Source organism: Chaetomium strumarium (assembly GCF_033439665.1).
Source record: "Chaetomium strumarium strain CBS 333.67 chromosome Unknown B0T15scaffold_5, whole genome shotgun sequence".
In the NCBI taxonomy this organism is placed as follows: Eukaryota; Fungi; Ascomycota; class Sordariomycetes; order Sordariales; family Chaetomiaceae; genus Chaetomium; species Chaetomium strumarium.
Genome location: NW_026944433.1, coordinates 2,422,227 through 2,443,261, shown reverse-complemented (window position 1 = coordinate 2,443,261; position 21,035 = coordinate 2,422,227). Strand labels below are relative to the sequence as shown.

The following is a 21,035-nucleotide window of genomic DNA, read 5'->3' as shown; positions in this document are numbered from 1 at the left end:
CATGCTTCACGCAATGCGTAGGAAGATGGGCCTCACGCCCCTATCGTCAACGAAGGGAGCTATCCATCCTCAAACTGCGAAGAAGCGGCGGTCGGAAGCATCGCACTGCTTCGTTCCGGTGACCGGAAACGAGCTCCGTCGCTAGCAAGGTAGGCGGCGTTATTAGTTAGCTCGCAATATCGACTGCCAAGAGACGGGAACATGCAGCCTAAACAATGTGTCGAGCCCAGAACGTTGCACGCGTCTAAAGTATCGGCGATGGCTAGTTGGTGTATGGTATGTACATCTGCATAGGGAGCTTAAAATAGATCCTTTCCGTCGCCCGGGTCCATATTTGTAAAGTTCATATCTGCATCGGACGGGAAAAGGACGGCCATGTTGGCATTTCCTCACCCAGTTTGGGCATCAGTAGCGAAAGTAGTTACTGTATGTAGCTCACATTAGTTCCCCGCGCAACCCTCCCGAGGAATAGTAGCTGATGAACGACAGAACGTACAACGAAACAAGACCAAACAAGCATCATTACCGTGACCCACCTCTCGGACTTCGAATCGAGAACACTACCAGTGCATGATATTAGACAGGGGCGGATATATCAAAACCTTAACCAGTCGCGAAAAACAGAGCAGGCTGTATGTGTAGCGGAGTGATCACAACCAACGGGCTGGGACTCATGAGCGGTGAAGAAAGCGTAGTGGTCCATCCCGTGCGAATCCATTCCTGACCAACTGCATAGACGCCATATCCAAGCCGCCGTTTGGCTGAATCATCAAGGGACATCAATACGAACTATAAACGATGAACCGTGAAAAATGGGAAGAAGGCCGAAAAGGGCACGAACTATGTCCAAAGAAGAGACAGTCAGCCAGCTAACTCATGTATCTGCTGCAGCCGGCGCAAGATGGGTATCCAAAGTGTTCCAAGGTCCGAAATTCAACACCACAGCCGAAGCTCTCCCCTTGTCCAAACAAGGCCGTATCTTAAACGATCACCCATCCCCCTCATAACCCTGCCCCCGGGCGTGGTCTCTGGTACTCTTGCTGCTGCTGCTGCTGGTGGGTGTAGAACCCACCGCTTGCATCCCACCCGGCCTGCACATCCAGCCCTGCCGTCGTCTGTCCCGCCTGCTGGTTCATGGGGCCATGGTACCCGTGCATCTCGGACGCCGTCTCGACCAGCGGCGCGAGCGGCTCCAACCCTGACGCGCCCACTGTCGGACTGCTCTGGCCCGAGGGCAGCTGGTTGATCCCACCACTCCTGCTCCTCACGTGCCCGCGTCCAGACGCGCTATTCGTACTGCTTGATCGGCTCCTCACCCCGCCTGCCACCGCACCGGGCAGCTCGGCGAATGCTCCCGACCCCGACGCTTCCAGCTCGGAGACGCCGCCGCCGGTGCCGACAAGCGGACTGCGTACGGTGGCGTTCATGCCGTTGTCGCTGCCGTCGGCAGACAATTCGCTGGCGGTGCTCTGTTGCCGCCAGTGTGTGTATGCGTATGGGCGGTGCTGGGCGGCTGCGGTACCGGCATCATCCATGCTGCTGCCGCGGATGAGGGCGGGTTGCATCGGCTGCTGGGACACTGCACCGCCTGCACCGTGCCTGGGGAGGTTCTGTACGCGGCCGGGGATGTCAAAGTAGCCCTGGTTGGAATCCGGGCTGGCGTGGCGGAGGTGGCTGTCGGTGAAGGCGAACATGTTCGGGGAAGGGCTGAAGCCGCCGGAGTCAGACCGCCCCTGGGATGCATCGATTTCGGGTTGCGGGGTGCCGGCAGTGCTGGTGTTGTTCCTGAGCATCAGGGGGTCTACGCTAGTCATGTCGTCGACGTCGGAGTGCAGCTGTCGTCCGTAGTGCTCCATTTGGGCCTGGGATTGCGATTTGGCTTTCGATGATGAGCCGCGCTTGGACTCGACGATATTCTCGACCTGCTTCAGCCGCCGGATGATGAGGAAAGCCGCGACAACCACCACAATCAACAGAATTACCACACCCGCAATGATGCCTCCAATCGCGCCACCGCTTAGGCCGCCGCCGGATTCGCTGGATGAACTCGCGGCGACTTTTGGCACGCTGGTGGGAATGAACTTCGCCGCGACATTTGCGTCGTCTGTGGGAAGCCCCGAGGGAGGAGTTGGTACGGCGACGGTTACGGCTGTCCGGGTGGTCGTTACAGTTTGTGAGCCGGATGTCGTCGTAATCGTCTGAAGGACGGTGGTGGTGACCGGCGCGGTCGAGTAACAGGCGTTGGGCGCACATCCCATTCCACTCCTACAACACCCATAGCCGACGGTGGATGGACAGAGGAAGTAGTCGTTTGGACAACTGAGATCGCTGTAGGTAGCACTCGCAGGGGGGATACAGTCGTCACCATCTCCACACAGATAGCCGACAGGGCAGCAGCCCACTAGATTCCATTAGCTTGGGGTCAGGACTCTACCGACAGTACACGGCGACACGCTGGTGCGAATCGCTCACCTCCTCCGTTCACGGGTGCGCAGGCAAAATAATTTGCCTTGCCACAGGCTGATGTCGGCCCAGCCGTTGTCGCATAGCACGAGTCTACCGCGCAGGCATACCGAGAAGGGCAGCAGCCGCCGCTCAGGGAGGCTGGACAGGACGTATGCTCGGCTGGGCATGTGCCCTCATCCCTGCGCGCCGGGTGGGCAGTGACCTGAACCTTTGGGATCTGGTGTACATCTTTCCTCCATAACTTCCCGGCGTGCGACGCTGATGTTTCCCTTCCGAGAAGCGCAACGAGGAGTAGAAGGGCGCAGGACGAGCACGGCCATATGTTGCGCATGGCGGCCTCGCTGGTTGGCGGACTCGGCCGCTTATCGACGCTTATCGAGGATTCGACCAGGGGTTTTCGCACAGTTGGATGAGCCGGGCTTCTGGCGAACGTGCGGGTGTGACACGGCCGGCGAGGCACGGCCTTCCGTGGTTTGTATATCAGCGCAAGTGAACGGGCTGCTTGCTTGTTGACAGTTTTGAAACCTGAATAGGCTTAAAAGTGTCTTGGAGGAAGGCAGAATCGGCCAGGCAGCTCTTTTTGTTTGCTGAGCGGGGGCTGACATGCAAAGCGCCACTAGTCGATCGGACTTCAACGTAGTCGGGGGGCGGGTGCCCGGATCTTACACACCACACGTGGGTGCTGTAACCCAAGCCAAGGTAGGGCTGAGGGCAGAAGCAATAGAGAAGCCGTGTTCTACTGATTCGTTCCCAATGTCGACCGTGTCAAATTGACTGAGATCAGGATGGGCTGAAAGCATGAGAACCTCAGCCAGACGACGGGGGTCAAGTAAGGAGCGAGAGCCGCGGGAACCGATCGTCGATGTTTCCCGGCGCGTTTGCACGTTTGCGAGACATCACGGCAAGCCCGCAATCCCACCTTGACAGGGAAGCTCTTGGCGCATCGGTGCGGCCTCAAAATGGCTTCGTGGCGCTGAGTGGGTTGTGTCCAAGTCAACAAGACAGTGATTGGTTCCTCGACAAGGCCCTCGATAACCGGCAGCCCCCAAGAGCGTCGCCTTCTGTGGCACAAAGGGCCTTGTGGAGGGGGCTGAGATACTGCTTACTATCTTGTAACGTGCCAACGATAGATTCACCGCAGCGGGCGAGAGAGAGCGGAAGGCCAGGCTCCCAATGGTATGGTAGCATCGTCCGCTTTAAACAACCAACCGCAGCGGGCGAATCTCGGGCGAAAGAGTTAAGTGATGCAGGACAGGGGCGGGGGCGGGTGGGAGAGATGCCGTAAATATGTCTCGGTATCCTATTCCTATAAATGGACGTGGTTGGAAGAGAAATGGAGTGCTTCTCAAGCAGCACAACAGTGGGTGAACGGTCCGATCCAGTGCTGCCGTCTGAGCTGGTACCAGTGTTACGGGGACGGCAGTTGCTCGGCTGGCGGTCTGCGTAGCTGTCCTTGCTCACCTCTCTCCCAGGACTCGCGTCGTTCTTGGGTCTTGGAATGAGTTTGTTTGCCGCAAATTCCCTCCCCTCCCGCGTGGAGATGGAGACGAGGTCATTGCCCCCGGCCCCGCGCTGCCTGCCTTGCTAAGAGATTTCGTCGATTTTCAGTTGGATAAATCGCAGCGTGCGGCTGCCGGTATAGGTATGCCACACACACAAACCCCAGAGCTGCTTCGTTTCTGCATATCGCTGCGGTATAGAATGAGCTTCAATCAGGTGCGTTGCCAAGTTCGATGCAAGACGGAGGAAGCTGGGGAATCCGCTACTGTGTAGGTGTTGGTATAGACGGCGGGCCGTCGGGCAGCTCGCGACAGCTGCGGGCGGGACGCCAACTGCGGAGGTCCATCTTCCTTTTCGCCGGTTGAACTCAACTCTCTCGGAACCATGTACAGCTCGACTCACAAGATTGATTGATCGAGCAAAAGCCAAGTATTCGAGTCTACGACAGGCCCATATTGCATCAGATACACCATTATCGAGATGAATAGCGATCATGAAGCGGGACGAACTTCCCGTCGCGGCGACAAGGCTTTAGAGGGTTTGTCACAGGCTTCAACGTCAACCTGGAAGTTCCCTCAGCGCAATATCCGGCTCAATCGCATAATCCAGTAGGCTCTGAACTGTCACCTCTCCCTCGCGTCGAATGCCCATATCGTACCTCGGAGGTGGCTCCGGGAAGCATGCTGTCAGCTTCCGAGGCAAAGGCTGGGCCTTGCTGAGTAACAAGGTGCCTTCCCTGTGCACATACATAGACGAATCCTCGAACACGATTGGCCGTAGCTTCTAACCATGGGGAAACCAACCGTCAATGCTCCAAGGAGATGGCGAATTAAGCCCGGTACGGAAGTAGATGGATGCCTTCCGGCCGTTTATCTGCATGCTATAAGGCACATAGATACCGTAATATTGTACCTTAAGGTAAGGTATGCAGGTGTGTCGCGGATTTGACTTCTACAGACGTACCTGACATATCATGTACAGTGCACGCACCACTGTGGGCGGCACTGCCCGAGGGACCCCTTCCTATGGGCCCACCGATGGAGAAGAGCCACCTGGTGTTCGAGCACCTACATAGAAGCAGGGCAGACTTGGCATTGTTTTGTACAACTGCGCTGATGTCGTTGCACCTCAAGGGCTCTTCATCTTCAAGCCAGCTCTTCACATTTCGAAAAGCTCGTGGCCTCACAGGCCTGTCGGACGGAAGAACCTCATCTCGTGTTCCCAGAAGGGATCGGAGAGACCTTCCCCACTCTCCATGCCCCGCACAACCTTCTCCGCAAAATCTCACCTTAGCGGCGAGGGCGGGCAACACTATTGGACAACCCCGTGATTTCAACATGGAAGGAGAATCTGGAAGCGTCATGTGGGTTCATCCGAGCGCTGACCCTGCCGCATTTGACCACTTACCCGGAACCCTCACCTTGGGTCGAGCCGTCCGCAAAACACTGCCAAATGGGAGCTGTCTGCCCTTTGCATGGCCGGCTGGAAGTTCTCGGATCTTCAACCCAAAGATCCCACACTCTGCTCTTCATGTCGGACAGTCGACTATTGCCACTCGTTTGATCCTCGTCGTTGTATCCTGACAACTAGATGCCGAGGCTGTCTTTTTCCTACGCGTCGGAAAGAATTCTGCATCAACCGTTGTCATAGGACGGTTATGAGTGAGCGCAACGGCGAATAAGCCTACAGTGGCGAAATACGGCATCCAATGGCCAAGGAATAAACACGGGGCAGAAATTGTTCCTTGACGAGCAGCCGCGAGTAGCCCGTGAAGGCCGCAGTTCGCGAATACCACCGGAAGACGAAGCAGTGCATAAGCGGATTCGAATATGTTGCTGTATACAAGACTCGCGGCTCCCAAGCAGCCCAAACGACGGTCGAGAAGCGGTACGTACTATCAATCAGCCATATCTCCTGCCCAGAACCGCCGCGAAGGGGAATAAGGAGTGTCCCATGTGAGCAGAGGCTGACGCCTTCCTGATTGCACATACACAGGTTGCACATACTGGTATGTGGTCCCCTCCAACTGACTGTAGGCGTCGTACTCTGACGTCTGATCGTTTATAAAGCAAGGAAAAGGTTAGTCCGGGGCCGATTCAGCAAGAAACAGTGTATCTGGCAACTAGAACAACGGCTGACACCCGGTATAGAAGAAAAAGTGTGATGAACGGAGGCCAAAATGCGGTCGTTGCACCGAGCACAGCGTTGATTGCGCCTATGAAGCCGTGAAGCCGCGCCAGCGGAGGAGGCGTGAGTCGACACTCTCGGCAGCACCAAGAAGCCCTATCGCTCTTCACTCAATCTCCCGAAGGTTGTCGGAAGTCAGTTATTTCAGTCACGACACCGACTATTTTGGCGGCATAATGCCGTACTTCCACAATGACGCTCCCGTCTTGAGCCCAACCGACAGCACCTTCGATGGCTTTTCTCTACCGCCTTTATCTCCAGCAGCGGTGTCGGACAGCTACTTGGAAGATGGCAACCCGGCAGATGGCCAGGCTACTACCACCAGTACCGCAGTGGTCCCACGGTCAAGATCTTTACACCCAGATCTCGCCATGATTGCGCCTTGCCCGACTGGCTCTCCACTTCTCGACTTTTGTCTGCCGAAGTTCTCGGAGTTTTCAGACCAACAGAACAGACGGGCGCTTGTGGATCACTTCTGCAATGTCTTGTCACATCTCATTGTCTTCCGCGAGGAAACGGGCAACCCGTTCCAACAGCTGGTTCTGCCGCTCACCCGAGGCAGTTCACCGGTGACGTACGCAATATTCGCGCTTGCTAGCGCGCATCTGGAGTACCGGGGCGTTGAGAACGCGGAGAAATCCCTATATTTCCACAACATGGCTATCAGGGGCGTTTCGCAACTGATTGAGCACAACAGCCAAACCAGCCGGAACGAGATTTTAGCTGCCATCATGTTACTGGTCTATTACGAATGTGTAAGTCCATCAGCGCCAAGCCACACAGTGTGACAGAGGCTTAGGGTGTCACAGCTTGTCCAGAAAGGCCACTCCAACATTGTAGCCGGTCACCTTAAAGGCGCCCTGACGATCATGGCCAGCGACCCTGACTCGTCAGACCCGACGAGTATTTTCTTAGAACGCGTATGCAAGCCTCTAGCCTAGTTACCGCTCTGCACCAGGATTCTGGGATTCACACAGCCATAGGCATTCCGGTTCTATGACGTGATCACGGCGCTCTCGAACGGCACCACCCCGCTCTCCGCTGCACCTACGCCTGGCTGCCTCCTCCCACTCTCGCCCTTAGGAGTACCCTCTGCGTCCCCCTTGGGCAACGTGGATACGCTGCTGGGCATGTCCACGACCCTGTGGCCCATCATTCACCGACTCGCCGGCCTACGCGCGCTAAAGAACGATTTCGAGACAGCGATTCGCACCAACGAAACGCCTTCCAAGATCGCTGTCCTCCGTACCGAAGTCGAGTCCACCGCTCAGGCGATCGAATCTGCCCTGCTCCAATGGCAACCACAGCTCCCGCCAGGTTTCAGCCCCGATGATACCGACTGCTCCAACCCCACGGATGCCGAGACCCACCCACTAACCAACACCACCCACTCCGCCGAAGGATCCCCCGGCCCTTCCCCGTCGATTCCGTCTCCAGACCAAGCACGCCTAGCCTCCATCCTCCACAACGCCCTCGCCTACCGCCACGCCTCGCTCGTCTACCTGTACCGCACTGTCCTTGGCCAGCCTCGCGCCAGTCCCGCCGTGCAGAACCACGCCCATCTCGCCATCGTACATTGTGTCGCCACCGTGGGCCACAAGGGTCCCATGTCAGCGCTACTGTGGCCGTTGTTCGTCTCAGCTTGCGAGGCGGTTACGAGCGAGGATAGAAAATTGACAGAACGGGCGTTTGTCGAGGTCGATAAGAGGCAGGGCATGCGGAATATCGATCGCGCCTGGGGCATTGTGAAGGAGGTTTGGCGGCGGGCGGATAAGGCTGAACTAGATGGTGCGGATGGAGATCTGGAGCGGGGCGTCGTTGGCATTGGCACTCGGGGAGATGGAGGAGGGGAGGAAATGTGGCGGAGGGTGTGTAGGGAAATGGGGGTTAGTATCGTGTTTGGATGAGGTTCTTCACTCAGCCCTGCTTGGGGAAGCGGCGGCACACTCTTGATTACCACGCTTCGACACTGGTATTATCTTGTCGTTCGTGCCTGGCACCAGCCCGCAGTGTCTCGTCCTCTCCGACACACACGCATACTCAAACTGGGGGTTCAAGATGCAGTTGTGGACCGACATGGTGAGCTTGTCATCGCCGACAACCAAGATCCCAGGCATGACAAGACACTGTTCGGAAGAGGCTTCCCCCGCTATTTACAGAACGGGCGGGCTAGGGAGAATGTTTCAATGGGCATATACGAAGGAAGAGTGGTGTGGCTCGACGAGCTGCCGAAGACGACTTAAGACGAAGGGAAACGCGAAAACGAGGAGACGAAGTTCTGTGAAGGGATGTCAACAAATCCAGAAAATCAGGGCTGTATGGCGATAACGGAGTTGTGAAGCTGGGGAACTGGACACACGTGGGCCGTGGATGATTTGTGAGGAGTTGAGGTGGGTGTTTCGGATGAAAAGAGGTGCGGTTTTACCGTCCAGGGAATGTGGCACATCAGGAAACAGCCTTGAGCCTGTTAATAGCGGCAACTGAAAAACACAGAGGAGTTGTAGGATACTTCGACATGGTATTTGAGGGGCTACAAGTATGCGGAGCACAAAGTGGGAGAGGTTAGATCGTGGAGAGGTGCAGAGCATGCCTCTCAAAGGCCTGAGATTATTAGGTATCCTGCTATATCCCTGTACACGCGATCATTCTTCCCTCTTCTGCTTGTGCCCTGAAGCGTCCGGTAGTCTTGTGACAATCCGATGAAGCGAGGCGGACCTGTGAGTCTCAGAGAAGATACCTTACATATGCTGTGCATCGTTACGCCGGTTGCTACCTCTTGAGGAAGAGTTGACTGTGTCACGTAGAGTGCGCTCAGATAAAAAGAAGACGTTTTCAGCGGGGCAGGAAATTTGGCGTTCTCCCGTATGCGAGTCAGTCCGAGGCTGTGTGAATGTGCTAAAGAAGACGATCTCCCTCGGAAACCCTTGATCAGAGAAGTTGATTATGTAGGTAGGGGTTGACCGTTCCGTCTTTAGGCTATTCTCTTAATTCCTAGAATTGGTTTCCGTTGATATCACATGCAGTTGGTTGCACCGGAGTGAAATATACTGTGCAGGGTCCTTTTCGACTGGATAAGGTTGGGCCTGGTCTGGGCCTGACATGGCCGTTTGAGTGCCCGGTACTCTGGCCGGCAAACTGCAGCATACACAGTTTAGCTGCGCTGCCGGGGTCAGAAGAACGCCGTCAACTGGCTGCCGGAAGCATGCGAAATGACTCCCGACACGGGTTTCGGCGTCCTAGACTCTCCCAGACTCTCCCAGACTCTTGTCCCAAGCCCACTCTTCCCAAGGTCGCTTATCTCACTAACGAGGTAGGAGTGCAGCTCGGTGTAACGTACGACGGTTGACGAGGGTTCAGGCTGTGGTTGCGAAACTGGGGATTCGCTGAAATCGCAGATAAGTCAAGGCGTGGCCGTACGCCATTGGTATTGCTGACTCCTGAGTCTCGGGACGGCCCTGTCCGCTCACGGTGCACCAGCGTGTTGAGAAGAGTTGATCTGCTAATGTGCTATGTAATTGCAAGGAAGATCGCTGGAAGCACCGTCAGCGGCCCAGGAAGAAACCAGTCTGTCAATCGGGAGGGAAGTGAGCAGAAGCCTTCCGGCCCGGGCCCTTGATGCTCCCTTCTGTGTGACGGGACGGCGCGCTAAGCCGTTTATGACATGGAAAGGTGTCTCAGCAGAGTGGTAATCGCAAACCTACAGTGCACGGTAACCTGAAAGCCTGCCGGCAGAATCGAGTTCCTAGTCGCACACCTTCCCGCTTCTGCCCTAAAATGAAGCACCTCAATGACTCCTATGCTTTCAAGTTTATTATTCAGGCTCTCTTATGAGGTGGTTCGGAGACATCAAGGCGGGCAGAGCGACGGCCGGGGCAGTTTCCGGGGAATGTGGGGCTGACAGTTACTAGCGAGGGCTTGCTCCACTTTGTGCGACACGTCTCCGAAAGGGCGAGGAACGTCGGCAGCCCAGCCGGCCGCACGCACGGATCAGCTAATTCTGATCTCTGGCATCGTCGGATCCAGCTGCGTCAATCAACTGAGCTTCCTGTGTTTCCCAACAGCCGATGGAATGGAAGGTGTCTACCTACATAAGTACATCCGTATCGGGGGCACTAACTTGCTGGCAAAAGTGGGCACTCTGCATTGGCGCCAGACACGCACCTCGAAGACCAGCACACGCGATTGGAGGGTTGCGAGGTTGCATTGGTGCCGGTTCGCCCGAAATGGGCCCGCTAGACGGATCTCGCAGCATCATCAAATCCGCCTTTCCCCGTAACCCAAGGAGGGTGGTGGTGCTACTGTGTACACTACACATGGGACTGTCCACATCGTGCAATGGGCTGCGTACGGCCGCGATGCACCACACATAGGCGGCGTGGGAGGCATCGTGAAGCGGAGGGAGGGGTTGAGAAATGATGAGGTCTGGATCAAGCAGGACGGGGCCCGGGAATGAGGGAAGCTCTCGAGCGAGACTCGCATGAGTGCCAGCGGATGGCAGCACCGCAGACGGGACATGCCGATTTGCTATTTTCCCTATCACTTTGTTCGCTCTCCCATTGTTTGGAGCTTTTTGGGCCGCTGCTGCCGTTAGCCCGCCCCTTTTCTCGCTTCCGTGTCGCTAGCAGCCCGACCGAACCATTTGATGCATCGTGCCGGCTCACATTCAAAGGCGACATTGCCGGCACGTCTCATTCTGTCCCGGGCTCTTCCCGTTGCGACCAGAACTTCCAGGTTGCGCCTTCCCCTCTCTTCCGGCCCAAGCTTGGTCCCCAGGTTCCTCTCCCCTTCTGCTCCCCCTTCGCTCTCCAAAGTCTTCCTGCGCATCTCTCCATCACCACCCTCTCTGGTGCGCTCCACGCACCCAAGCACCCGCACACACTGCCGTCCGGCGGTACAGGGCAGATCGTGCTGCTCCAGCCAACCCGCACGCGACGTTTGGAACACGCTGCAAAGCTCCGCAGCAGCTCGCTGATCCTCCGTCGCCCTGAGCTGACAAACCCTTGGAAGCTTGCCTGCCCGTTATTGACTGATCTTACCTGCACCATTTCCCGACTGCCAAAAAGGAACAAAATGTCTTCATCCAGTGCTCTCCGCCTCTTATCCGCATTATGACCATGCTGCGCGTCTGCTGATCACCACGAGCCCCGAGTTTCCGGGACCGCTTCCTCACCTCACCTCACCGCAGCAGCGCCAAGCCGAGTCTTAGCTCACTTTCGCTGTCTCGTTTCCCCGCTAAATTTCCAAGTCCTTCCCATCCCCTGAGATTCTCGCCGGAGCGCAGGCTTCCTGCCGTTGAGGACTCATCGTAACGAGTCCGCCCCGGTGCTGCAACTCAGCTCACCATGGTTTTGCTATGAGGAGCGCCCGACATGTCAACCCCGATCAACGGAGCCCTGCCGCCGCCCAAGCAAATCCGCTTTGTCAACAACCAAGGCCAGCCCCCGTCCAAGAGGCGGCGGATCAATGCAGCGTATGTTCCCTTCCTGCTACATTCTCCCCCCGCCCCTCTTGCACGCTCATTTTTTATGTGGAATTTGTCTACCTCGCGCCTGCTCGTGGGCTTGATTCCGACCATCGTGGCAATAGTAGCATGATGGTATGGTACGGCAGCACCGGGAGGGTCCCCTTGTAGGATGGGCGGACGCATGGATGTTGGTGATGCAGAGTCGATCGGAGTCTAAACGCACACTAGATGCTTGACATGCCGTAAGAGGAAAACACGATGTGCGGGGGAGAAGCCGGATTGCTCGACCTGCAAGAAGAATGGGCACGTTTGTCTCGGGTATAACGACAATGTCGAGAGGAAGAGGGACGACCAAGACATTGACGGGTTGATGGCCGTGAAAAGTGAACCCACCGACACATCTGATCTAAACAATGGGCCTGATGACCGCTACCTTGGAGATGACAACGAGCTGGAACACCGCCGCCGGAAGAGCAAGGTGGGGCCTCCTATGGCAGGCTTCGTCGACCAGGACGTCACATCGAGGAACGGCTCCATTGCTAGCACGACAGTCACCCCAGGCCGATCGCGAGAACCCGGCGACGAATGGAACCAGGATAGCAAGCCGCATGATAGGAAGCCACAGGGTTCGCCCGAGACCATCAGGCGCCCCAACGTGGTGCAGAATGCGTCCTATGCGGAGGACAGCCGAGGTCCAAGCAACCGCTCGCTGGTTCAGTTTGGATGTCGCCGCGTGCCCTACTTCCGGTATTTCGGCCGCACTGCCATAGTACCGGGCTTCAAGCAAATGGTGGTGAATCTGGAGCGCGGCAGCAGGCGGAAAAGCCGCGGTAACTCCTTCTCTACAACCTCCCCGGGATCACTAGTCGGCTACGGCATGCCTCACAGCCACACCGGGCATCATGAAACCGTCTTGGAGACACTCGAGGACCTGCCGGTGTACGACGCGAACAGTTCTGGTCCCGTCCATCCGTTGATCATACAGCTTGCGGAAACATTCTTCGTCCATCTCGGCTGCAACTACCGGTTCCTAAGAAAGGAAAGGTTCCTACGCATGCTGAAGGAGAAGAGGGTAGAGCCCATCTTGGTCGATGCTGTATGCGCGCTAGCTGCTCGATTCTCAGACCACGCGATCTTCACCAATGAACACGACGGCAAGGTGAAGCGGTCCGACTATGGCCAGGTCTTCGCGCAACGGGCAAAGGCCGCGACTGTCGACACCTTTCCCTGTCCGTCGGTTGGTGCCGTCCAAGCCTGCCTTCTGATGGCGTACGAGCGGTTCGGTGCCGACCAAGACAGTGCGCTCTGGATGTACCTCGGCATTGCTACCAGGATGGCCGTTGATATTGGACTGCACAGGATGGAGGGTGTCAAGTACCAGGGGGAACGCGACCCATGGTACACTAGATACTGGAGCCGCGGGGGCGGTGACGGATCGGATGGACCTGACAACAAGCAAGATGAGGAAGAGACGCTCAGCCCCCAGGAACAACTGGAGGTGGAACAAGAGCGCATTGATACGTTCTGGGCCGTCTTTATTCTGGACCGCGTCATCTCTTCAGGCACAGGCAGGCCTGTGACCTTTCGAGACTCCGACTTCGAGTTGTCGCTCCCGCCGCCATCGATAGACCCAGTTTCCGGCTGGCCCGATCCGTTCCCTCCCTTCATTGAGATCATCCACCTGTACGGCCGCGTGTCTGATGTCCTCAACAACCGAGATTCCAAGGAGCTCACCGAGGAGAAGCTGGACAGTCTACGCATTATGATGAGGGACCTCATGGCGATCTACCATAAGCAGGACCAGCGCCTCAACTTCGACCCTCAGCACTTCCAAGCCTACGTGAATGCGAACCAGGGCACCACCTTCATGTTGATGCATTTCTGGTTCCATGCGCTGGTCATCGTCCTCCACCAGCAGCAACCCGGTTATCGCGAGATATCCATGTCAAGCGCCAAGTCGATTGCGGACATCCTTACCTTCGCCGAGTTGATCGACTACAAGAGCTTGGTGGGCAATCCATTTGCCTCCCAGCCCATCTATATTGCGGCGTGCGCCTTCTTGTCCGAATCGGTCGCCAACTCCTCGCAGCCTCCGTCTCGGGAAACGTCTCCGACCCCGGATTTCAGGATCGACCATGCCAAGAGCACCAGTTTGAGATACGGTTCGAGTCATGACGCGCGGCCAATGAAGCACTCGCTCCTCGCATCGGCCGCCAGCCAGAACTACCAGCGCTGCTACAAGTCTCTTCAGCAACTACATCAATACTGGGGAGGCGTCGGCTACATTCTCAATGTTCTGGACCAGAAGGCGAAGGGCATCCAAGACTGTGAGATGTTCACGAACGAGGAGTTTGAGGCCCTCAAAGTGGCCCGGCGAGGGTCGTTGAGGCGCCTTCCCCGGTTGGAGCACCCATCGTCGCCACATGTTCCACCCATCGCGTATTCCCTCACCGGCACGACGAATTCCCCCAACTCCAATCTTACAGTTCTCTACCAGGCCAACCTCTCAGCTCTGCCCGGCGCGGCCGGTTCGGCTTCGATCACTTGTGGCCCCCCGCCGCCGCCGCCGCCGCCACCGCCACCATCGAGTGTCCCGGTATCGGCGGCAACCCCTCCTGGCAACATGATCTACGATCCAATCCGACAGAGTCTTCCAGAGACGCCCCCTGCGTTCCCGCCCTCCTATCTGCAACCAAACTTCTCAGACGTCCGTAACGAGCCCCATACGTCCAAGCCATACCGGTTATCCCAGTCGCCGGCTGTTGGAAAGTCGGTATTGAAGTATGAATCGCCATCGTCAGGCGATTTGGACCAAAGCAGCCCACGCCGCGACTCCAAGATCCAGCTCCACACGGTCATGTCCCGCTCCAACCAAGGCATGCACAGTTACACGTCTTACAACCACGGCTCGCATCACCACTCGGGTTACGACTCCATGGCCCACGACCGCTCGTCCTCCAGCACACCCACGGATTCTGGCATGGCCCAACAGAATGTGGCGTACGGGCATGATCACAGCCACAATCATCACCACATCCAAGAAAACGATGTTGTTCACCAGCATAACAACAGCAGTAGCAGCAACAACGACAATGACTACGAAGCAGACTTTGCGCAAAGTGGCCTCGTCTCTGGGTCATATTCGTACATGGGCCTGAACCCGATCAACGACATGATCACGTTCAATAGCCAGGAGGTCACATTTGATGTGCTTGGCCTGCACAGCGACATGGTGCCGCCTTGGTTTTTGCCAGGGGATGCCCTGAGTGGCTTGGTATTTGAAGGCGGGATGATGGGGGCGAGCCACCACATGGGATAGGCCGTCGCAGAAGGAAGTGGGACTCATGAGTGTTGAGATCCCGGGTTGGGAGACGAGAGCATGATCATGTTGATTGCATCTGGCGACATCTACACTTGGCTATGTTTATTTTCATTGTGATGATTTGACTATTTCCCCCCCTGTTCCATCCGGCTTTCTTATGTCTTTGTTTTGGTAATTGCTTCTGCAGTGCAAGCGAATGCACTGCTTTGGTGCGTTTATTACCTCGGGCACTCTCCCCTCTCAGTTGAAACGGAATTGATGGATATCGGCTGGGTTCTAGAGGGACAGAACGGCGGACGTGCCGCAACTAGCTATCTGCTAGTCTGCTAGAACAGCGCGCACAGAAAATACCAGACTGTGGGGGAGGGAATATTGCTGGGCGTGTTTTTCTCCCACTATGACACACTGATACGACACGAGCAAAGGGTTACAGACACAGAGACAGACGCATTGATGTACCTGGTTCTTTGGGCGCATGAAGGGCATACAATGGGAAAGAAGGCGGGAAGGGTCGGGTTCTCTTGCATATGATTCATTTTCAGCCATCTCGATACCTCAGTGGAGTTAACGGTATTCAGTGAGCGGCAGTCAGCGAGCGAAGGTTCAATCTAGCGGACCTTTCCGAGTCTATGGAGATGGAAATAAATATGGAGTTGAAAACAGAAACGAACGGGCGATGATGACCGTGAACTCGTCAAGCCTAACCATCCCTTGCCAGGTTCCTGAGATTTCGGTGAAGGTCATGCCTGAGCATAGTACAATAAACCTGCTATATGGTAGAAAGAAGTATTGTTGGAGAATGCATATCCTGTGCTATGCTATGTATTGCCCCGACAGAGGTCAGTGCCGCACTCACTCCAACACATATAGTCTAATGTGCTTTAATGCGCGAGCAGCAGCGCAGCGGCTGAAGCATTGGATTGCGGTGTTAGACTCAGGAGCAACAAACAAGACATTTGCAGAGCTCAGGTTCGCTGAACCTGAGAATGGGGTTATGGGCTGGTGAGTAGAATGCAAAGTAAAGCTGTATAGGTAGGTCATGTAAGAGAATTATAGTAGCTTTCAGCACCTCAGTGGGTTAAAAGGGGTGGTATTGTACATAAACATCAGAGATGATGTTTCACCTTGAACTCCAGGTCACTATAAGCGCCTTCATTAGAGCAGCATAGGCTACCGTAGCTACCTGGTATGCATGAACTTTACACAGAAGCATGGACACATTTTAAGGACTCGGAAGCTATATACGTGCACGAAATGAGGTGATCTACAGTTCATAAACCCCCTAAGGAGACTTAAAGTCTAGTGTATCTCACTACCTTTCTCTCCAACCTAAGCCCATCATGTCTTCTACTAATACCACTCTAGGGACTTCCGCCGCCGGATTATTAACACCACACGCCGCTAATAGATGGGTAAGGTAGGTAAACAATATATCATAGACTTCATTAACCACCCCACACACCCCAACCCCGTACTCCTTTTTCTCCCGTCCCCGTCCCCGTCCCCGTCCCCGTCAAAAGTCAAAGTCAAAGCATAGCCTGCGTGCCCCCCAAAGGCTTACTACAGAACGCGCCAAAGTACGCGTTCAACGCGTCGACCGTGCCGCTCCCTTCCTCAAGCGCCACCACGATCCCGACATAGCCGTCCGGGCGGACAACCACCACGCCGCCGCGGTCTTCGTCCAGCCCCATCTTGGCGTGCGCGCAGGCCTTGGCGTCGGGCACGCGCCGGTCCCAGCGGTCGTCGGCGTACACGTGGTCGCGGTACGCGGCCAGCGGCGGGGGCACGTCGCGCGCGATCTCGACGTCGGGGCGTCGCGCGGCAAAGATCACGCAGAGCGTGAAGAAGAGGGAGTGCGGGTTGTGCCGCTCGTGGTGGGAGACGGAGGTGAGGTCCTGGCGGGTGTAGGTCGAGTAGAAGGATTTGGGTCTGGACATGTGGGCTGCGAGGTCGGAAAGGGCGCGGGAGGTGAGCGAGGGTCTGCCGGCGAAGATGAAGATGCGGAAGGAGCCGTTGAGCGGGATTTCTTGTTCGAGGTGGACGACGTTGGCGTCGACTACCCTAGTTACGTCGGCGTTGATGAAGAGGCGGCCGGGGACGAGTTTGGTTTTTTGGTTGGGCGGGAGGATGACGTGGGATTGGGCGGGGTGGGAGGGCGACCAGTTCAGCGGGTTGGGCTTGTAAGCGACGCCGTAGCCGCTGGTGAACTCGCAGGATTCCTTGAAGGTTTTGACGAACTCGTTTTCGGTGTTGGTGTCGGCGGTCGCGGCGGCGACTTCGTTGCCCGAAGGGGGCCGCTGCGAGAAGAGCTTGGCGTACTTGTTATCGAACGCTAGGAGGGTCTCGGCCACGTCCTTGCGCTCTGGCTCGTACGTCTCGAGAAGGCTGCGCTGGGCAAAGCCGGCCTCGACGGCGTGGATCTTCCATGCCAGATTGAGAGCGTCGAGAAAGGCCGTGTTCATGCCCTGGCCGGCCTTGGGCTGTATCCGCGGGTTAGCTTGAATTGGCCGGCTGACGGGATAGTCAAGTAAAAAAAGGAACTCACGCTGTGAGTGTGGCAGGCGTCGCCGCCCAGGAACACCCGGTGATCCAGGGTGTACTTGTCCGAAATACCTTGGCCGATGGGGTAGACCGAGTACCACTCCACCCTCTCCCACTCGATCGAGTACGGCTGCAAGATCCGCTTGGCCGAAGCCTGGACCTCCTCGGCGGTCGCTGTCTTGCGCGGGTTGAAGTCGGGGTCGGTCGACGAAGCGATCTGGATATAGAGGCGGACCATGTTGTTCTCCCGCGGGATCACCATGATGGAGCCATGCTCAGAGTGGATGTTGCATTTCATCTGCGCCTGTGTGAGCATACAGGGTCTTCTCGCTTTGGAGACGAAGTCGGCGTACCTTGATATCCGGGAAATCCGTCTTGACGACGCCATCCATGACACCCCACACATAGGCAATGGGGTCCTTGTGTTTGATGCCAATCCCGAGCTGCTCGCGGATGAACGAGCGCGCACCCTCGCCACCAAACAGGTACTTTGCCTTGACGTTCTCCTTGGCCGTGCCATCGACATGCTCCAGACTGACCGTGACGGGGTACTCCGGATCCTCCTTCTCGTTGGAGGTGAAGCCCCGGATGGTCCACGGCCGCTGGACCCTGACGCCGTTCTTCTCGAGGTCGGCGATGAATACACGCTCGATATGGCCCTGGTGGAGGAGCGTGGTGAAGGGGTATCGCGCGTCGATAAAGCTGGGGCAGCTAGGCCAGGTGCCGGTCCGGACGATGCCCTTGCCGGCTTTCGTCGGGTCCCAGAAGGCAACCTCGTACACCCGGGCGGGCTTGTGGGCCATGAAGGCCGGCTTGAGCCCCATGTTCCGGAGCAGGTCGAGCGAGCGCGGCTGGATGCCGTCGGCCCGCCCCGTCGGTGTCGGCTCCGCTCTGTTGTCGATGTGCTTGATCTTGTAGCCCCATCGTGCCAAGCAGGTCGACAACATCAGACCGACTGGTCCGGCGCCGACGATCACTGCCGTATCCTGTCAGGAGGAGACTTCACGACGCGGGAGGTTGATTGGCTCGGCTTACCGATGTCATAGTGGCTCGCGCTTGGGTGTCTATCCGCAGGCGCAGCCATGGTTACGTTGACCCGGAGTTATATCTCCGAATGCCTGGAAAAAGAAGAGAATATATAAAGAACAAAACCGGAAACAACAGGAGCACTGGGGTATCTCAAGACGGAAAGTGGAAAATGTTGGATGGTCTGAAGAGGAGAATGGACAGATCCTACAACAGCTTGGGGGCGGCTCGGGCTAGATATTTGAGCACCGCGCGGGTCCAAGCTCCGGTTCCGAGATCCGGGTTGAGATCCGAAGCCAAAGGTCAAACCTCTCACACAAGACACAATAAGAACCTATCAAGCACATCATCAACAGTTGGGATGCGCTAGGGATCCCACGGCCCAGAAAGGCGCGGCAAGCAGTTCGGGAAGATCCAGGGGGTCGGGGCCTGGCTCGGGTTGAAGCAGAAAGGCGAGCGAGCCCGAAGAGGCAGCATCAACTGGGGCCAGCCGGCAACCTAGGAGGAACTTTCGAGCTCCAGCCTGCTGTGACACCGTGTTTCCCTGGCCTGGTGTGTGCGGGTCCGGGCATGGTCTCGGGCGATGCTCCGGCATGCTGCGGCGTTGGGACGCTGCCAGTTTAGCTCATCGGCTCTCCCATTGTTCGCTGCTGAAGCTGCGGGTTCCAAGTGGTTACTTGGCTGACTCGGGGTGAGGGGGATCGTCGGGACTTAAGCACGGGAACGAGCAGCGGGGCCGTTGTGGGGCCCCTCACGGCTGGAAATGTCGGGAGCGGTTTCCCCGAGTTCTTCAGGTAACTAGCGGTAGCGTAGCATGCTGTCCGTGCTGTCCCGCCTTGATTCCCGTCCTTACACTATGGCTCTTACACTAGGCTCCACAGGACCGTGTAGTGTACACGTCCAGCACGTGAAGATAATGCGAGATCCTGCTGCCATTGCCTGTGTTTGATGACTCAGCCGAACTGTCCTCCGGACTCGCGGGCGGCGCTGCCGTCCCTTCAAGCCGGCGGGTTTGGGTTGTGTGGGGCGGTGTGTCCACCCCAGTCGTCGAAGAAGACCCTTGTCTCCGCCCCGGCCGTGACGTGAGCCGCATGGCAACGACATACGGTTAGCACCCCGAGCACCAGCCCGACGCTTCGCCAACACAAACTTCGGTGTTAGAAACGGCTGAGCCACAGGAAAAGGAGAGATAACCGGCTCAGTATGCTCCTCGGACGAATGAATGAATTGCTCCCTAGCAACATCCGAGAGAGCGGCAGCTCGACATACTTATCGCTGGGTCTCGGTGGCTCCGCCGCTGCTTCGCAAATTCGCATGGGATTCCATCAACGTGGTCCGTTGGCTGGGATCGCCATTCGCCATGTTAGAGGAATACCGCCTCCGCGTCGCCGGGCCTGACGTCCGATCCTCGACGGAAATCTGTCGCCTATGAACTAGATGGGATGGGATGTATTGGGTTGGGACACAACCAGCGGTGTTATGCTCGTCAAGACTGAGGGCTTATATCAATCTCCCGCAACCTGTGCGGCACCATGACGGCACTTTCGCAGCAATTGCGGAAGACAATTCTTAGGTGACTAGTTGAAGAGATGTCGAGATATGGATGGGTACAGCCTGACTGCCATCCCTTCCCTCTGTCGGCCGGTCGTGGTGCGGCAATGATAGTCGATTTTCGTGAGCAAGACTCGGTGGACATGGCCATCGCGGTCATCTGTTGATACTGCCTGGGATTTTCCAGAGTGCTCATCGCTTATGAGGGGACAGCGTGACAATGCCGGTCTGTCAAAGTGAGATTGGCAGCAAGGACAAAAGAAAGAGCTGTCGTTTGAGAGCAAAGATGTCTGGGTTGGATTTCCATTAAAGGCTTCTTCTGCCGGACGCTCCTATTGCCGCCACTTGTGAGTTCGGCTTGGCCTCATCCCTTTCCCAGTAAACATGGCCCTGACTGCTTTGTGTTATCTGACTCTCCTTCGCAGGAACTGTTACGTACCCGGGGCAGGCAGAGAGAGGTCTTGCATGGCAATATGAGATGGAAAGGAGGTTATCTGGTCCACGATGGGACTGTCACATCCTCCCTTGTCAGCTGTTAGCCCCCTTTCTGCGCATACCATCCCCTTGATGCTTTCCCACCACACGGTCATGCGGGAGTGCTTGCAACCGGTGATGTGTGTGCAGCTCCTGAGAGCCTCCCTTATCATACCAACCGGCCAGCCATGCTGTCACTGTTGTCGACCGCCAAGCGACGAGGGGCGCAGCGCCGAGAGTGCCCTATCAAGCCAGCCGGTCAGGCACGCCGTCGACTGCCGTCAACCGGCGAGAATCGAGGCGCGTGAGTGGCCGGAGGCTGCTCTCGATCTCTTCTTCTGCGGACTCGCGCGCGCCTGTTTTTCCCCATCACAACCCCTCCGCTCCGAACTCCCTTCACTCTTCTGTCGTGCTCAAAACAACTCCAAGGTTGCTCTGTTAGCTTGTTGCGATCACAACCCTGCTTGAACGACAGGAACATTTGCTCAATGCGCTCCTGACGAC

At 56.7% G+C, this 21,035-nt stretch overlaps 5 protein-coding genes across 5 annotated transcripts; 3 read left to right on the top strand and 2 right to left on the bottom strand.

The window, feature by feature from the left end:
* Nucleotides 1–890: 890 nt before the first annotated feature.
* B0T15DRAFT_249264 (uncharacterized protein) lies at nucleotides 891–3,187 on the bottom strand. The gene is made up of 2 exons (XM_062863151.1): nucleotides 2,473–3,187; nucleotides 891–2,401 (listed from the first exon to the last, which is right to left on the bottom strand). Exons 1-2 carry the CDS (start codon nucleotides 2,795–2,797, stop codon nucleotides 1,002–1,004), a joined length of 1,725 nt encoding a protein of 574 aa, XP_062720418.1. The 5' UTR covers nucleotides 2,798–3,187; the 3' UTR covers nucleotides 891–1,001.
* A 3,337-nt stretch (nucleotides 3,188–6,524) lies between these two features.
* On the top strand, nucleotides 6,525–8,060 carry B0T15DRAFT_399950 (fungal-specific transcription factor domain-containing protein; the record flags this gene model as incomplete). The annotated part of the gene is made up of 3 exons (XM_062865034.1): nucleotides 6,525–6,908; nucleotides 6,963–7,073; nucleotides 7,137–8,060. The coding sequence occupies 3 exons, from the start codon at nucleotides 6,525–6,527 to the stop codon at nucleotides 8,058–8,060; spliced, it is 1,419 nt and encodes a 472-aa protein (XP_062720417.1).
* Nucleotides 8,061–10,516: 2,456 nt separating this feature from the next.
* On the top strand, nucleotides 10,517–11,394 carry B0T15DRAFT_249194 (uncharacterized protein). The gene has a single exon (XM_062863149.1). The coding sequence runs from the start codon at nucleotides 10,603–10,605 to the stop codon at nucleotides 11,263–11,265; it is 663 nt and encodes a 220-aa protein (XP_062720416.1). The 5' UTR covers nucleotides 10,517–10,602; the 3' UTR covers nucleotides 11,266–11,394.
* On the top strand, nucleotides 11,395–15,276 carry B0T15DRAFT_249195 (fungal-specific transcription factor domain-containing protein). The gene is made up of 2 exons (XM_062863150.1): nucleotides 11,395–11,623; nucleotides 11,846–15,276. Exons 1-2 carry the CDS (start codon nucleotides 11,523–11,525, stop codon nucleotides 14,934–14,936), a joined length of 3,192 nt encoding a protein of 1,063 aa, XP_062720415.1. The 5' UTR covers nucleotides 11,395–11,522; the 3' UTR covers nucleotides 14,937–15,276.
* A 1,142-nt stretch (nucleotides 15,277–16,418) lies between these two features.
* B0T15DRAFT_249136 (FAD binding domain-containing protein) lies at nucleotides 16,419–18,709 on the bottom strand. Its single transcript, XM_062863148.1, has 4 exons — nucleotides 18,516–18,709; nucleotides 17,834–18,456; nucleotides 17,485–17,778; nucleotides 16,419–17,419 (listed from the first exon to the last, which is right to left on the bottom strand). Exons 1-4 carry the CDS (start codon nucleotides 18,562–18,564, stop codon nucleotides 16,466–16,468), a joined length of 1,920 nt encoding a protein of 639 aa, XP_062720414.1. The 5' UTR covers nucleotides 18,565–18,709; the 3' UTR covers nucleotides 16,419–16,465.
* Between the last annotated feature and the right edge of the window lie 2,326 nt (nucleotides 18,710–21,035).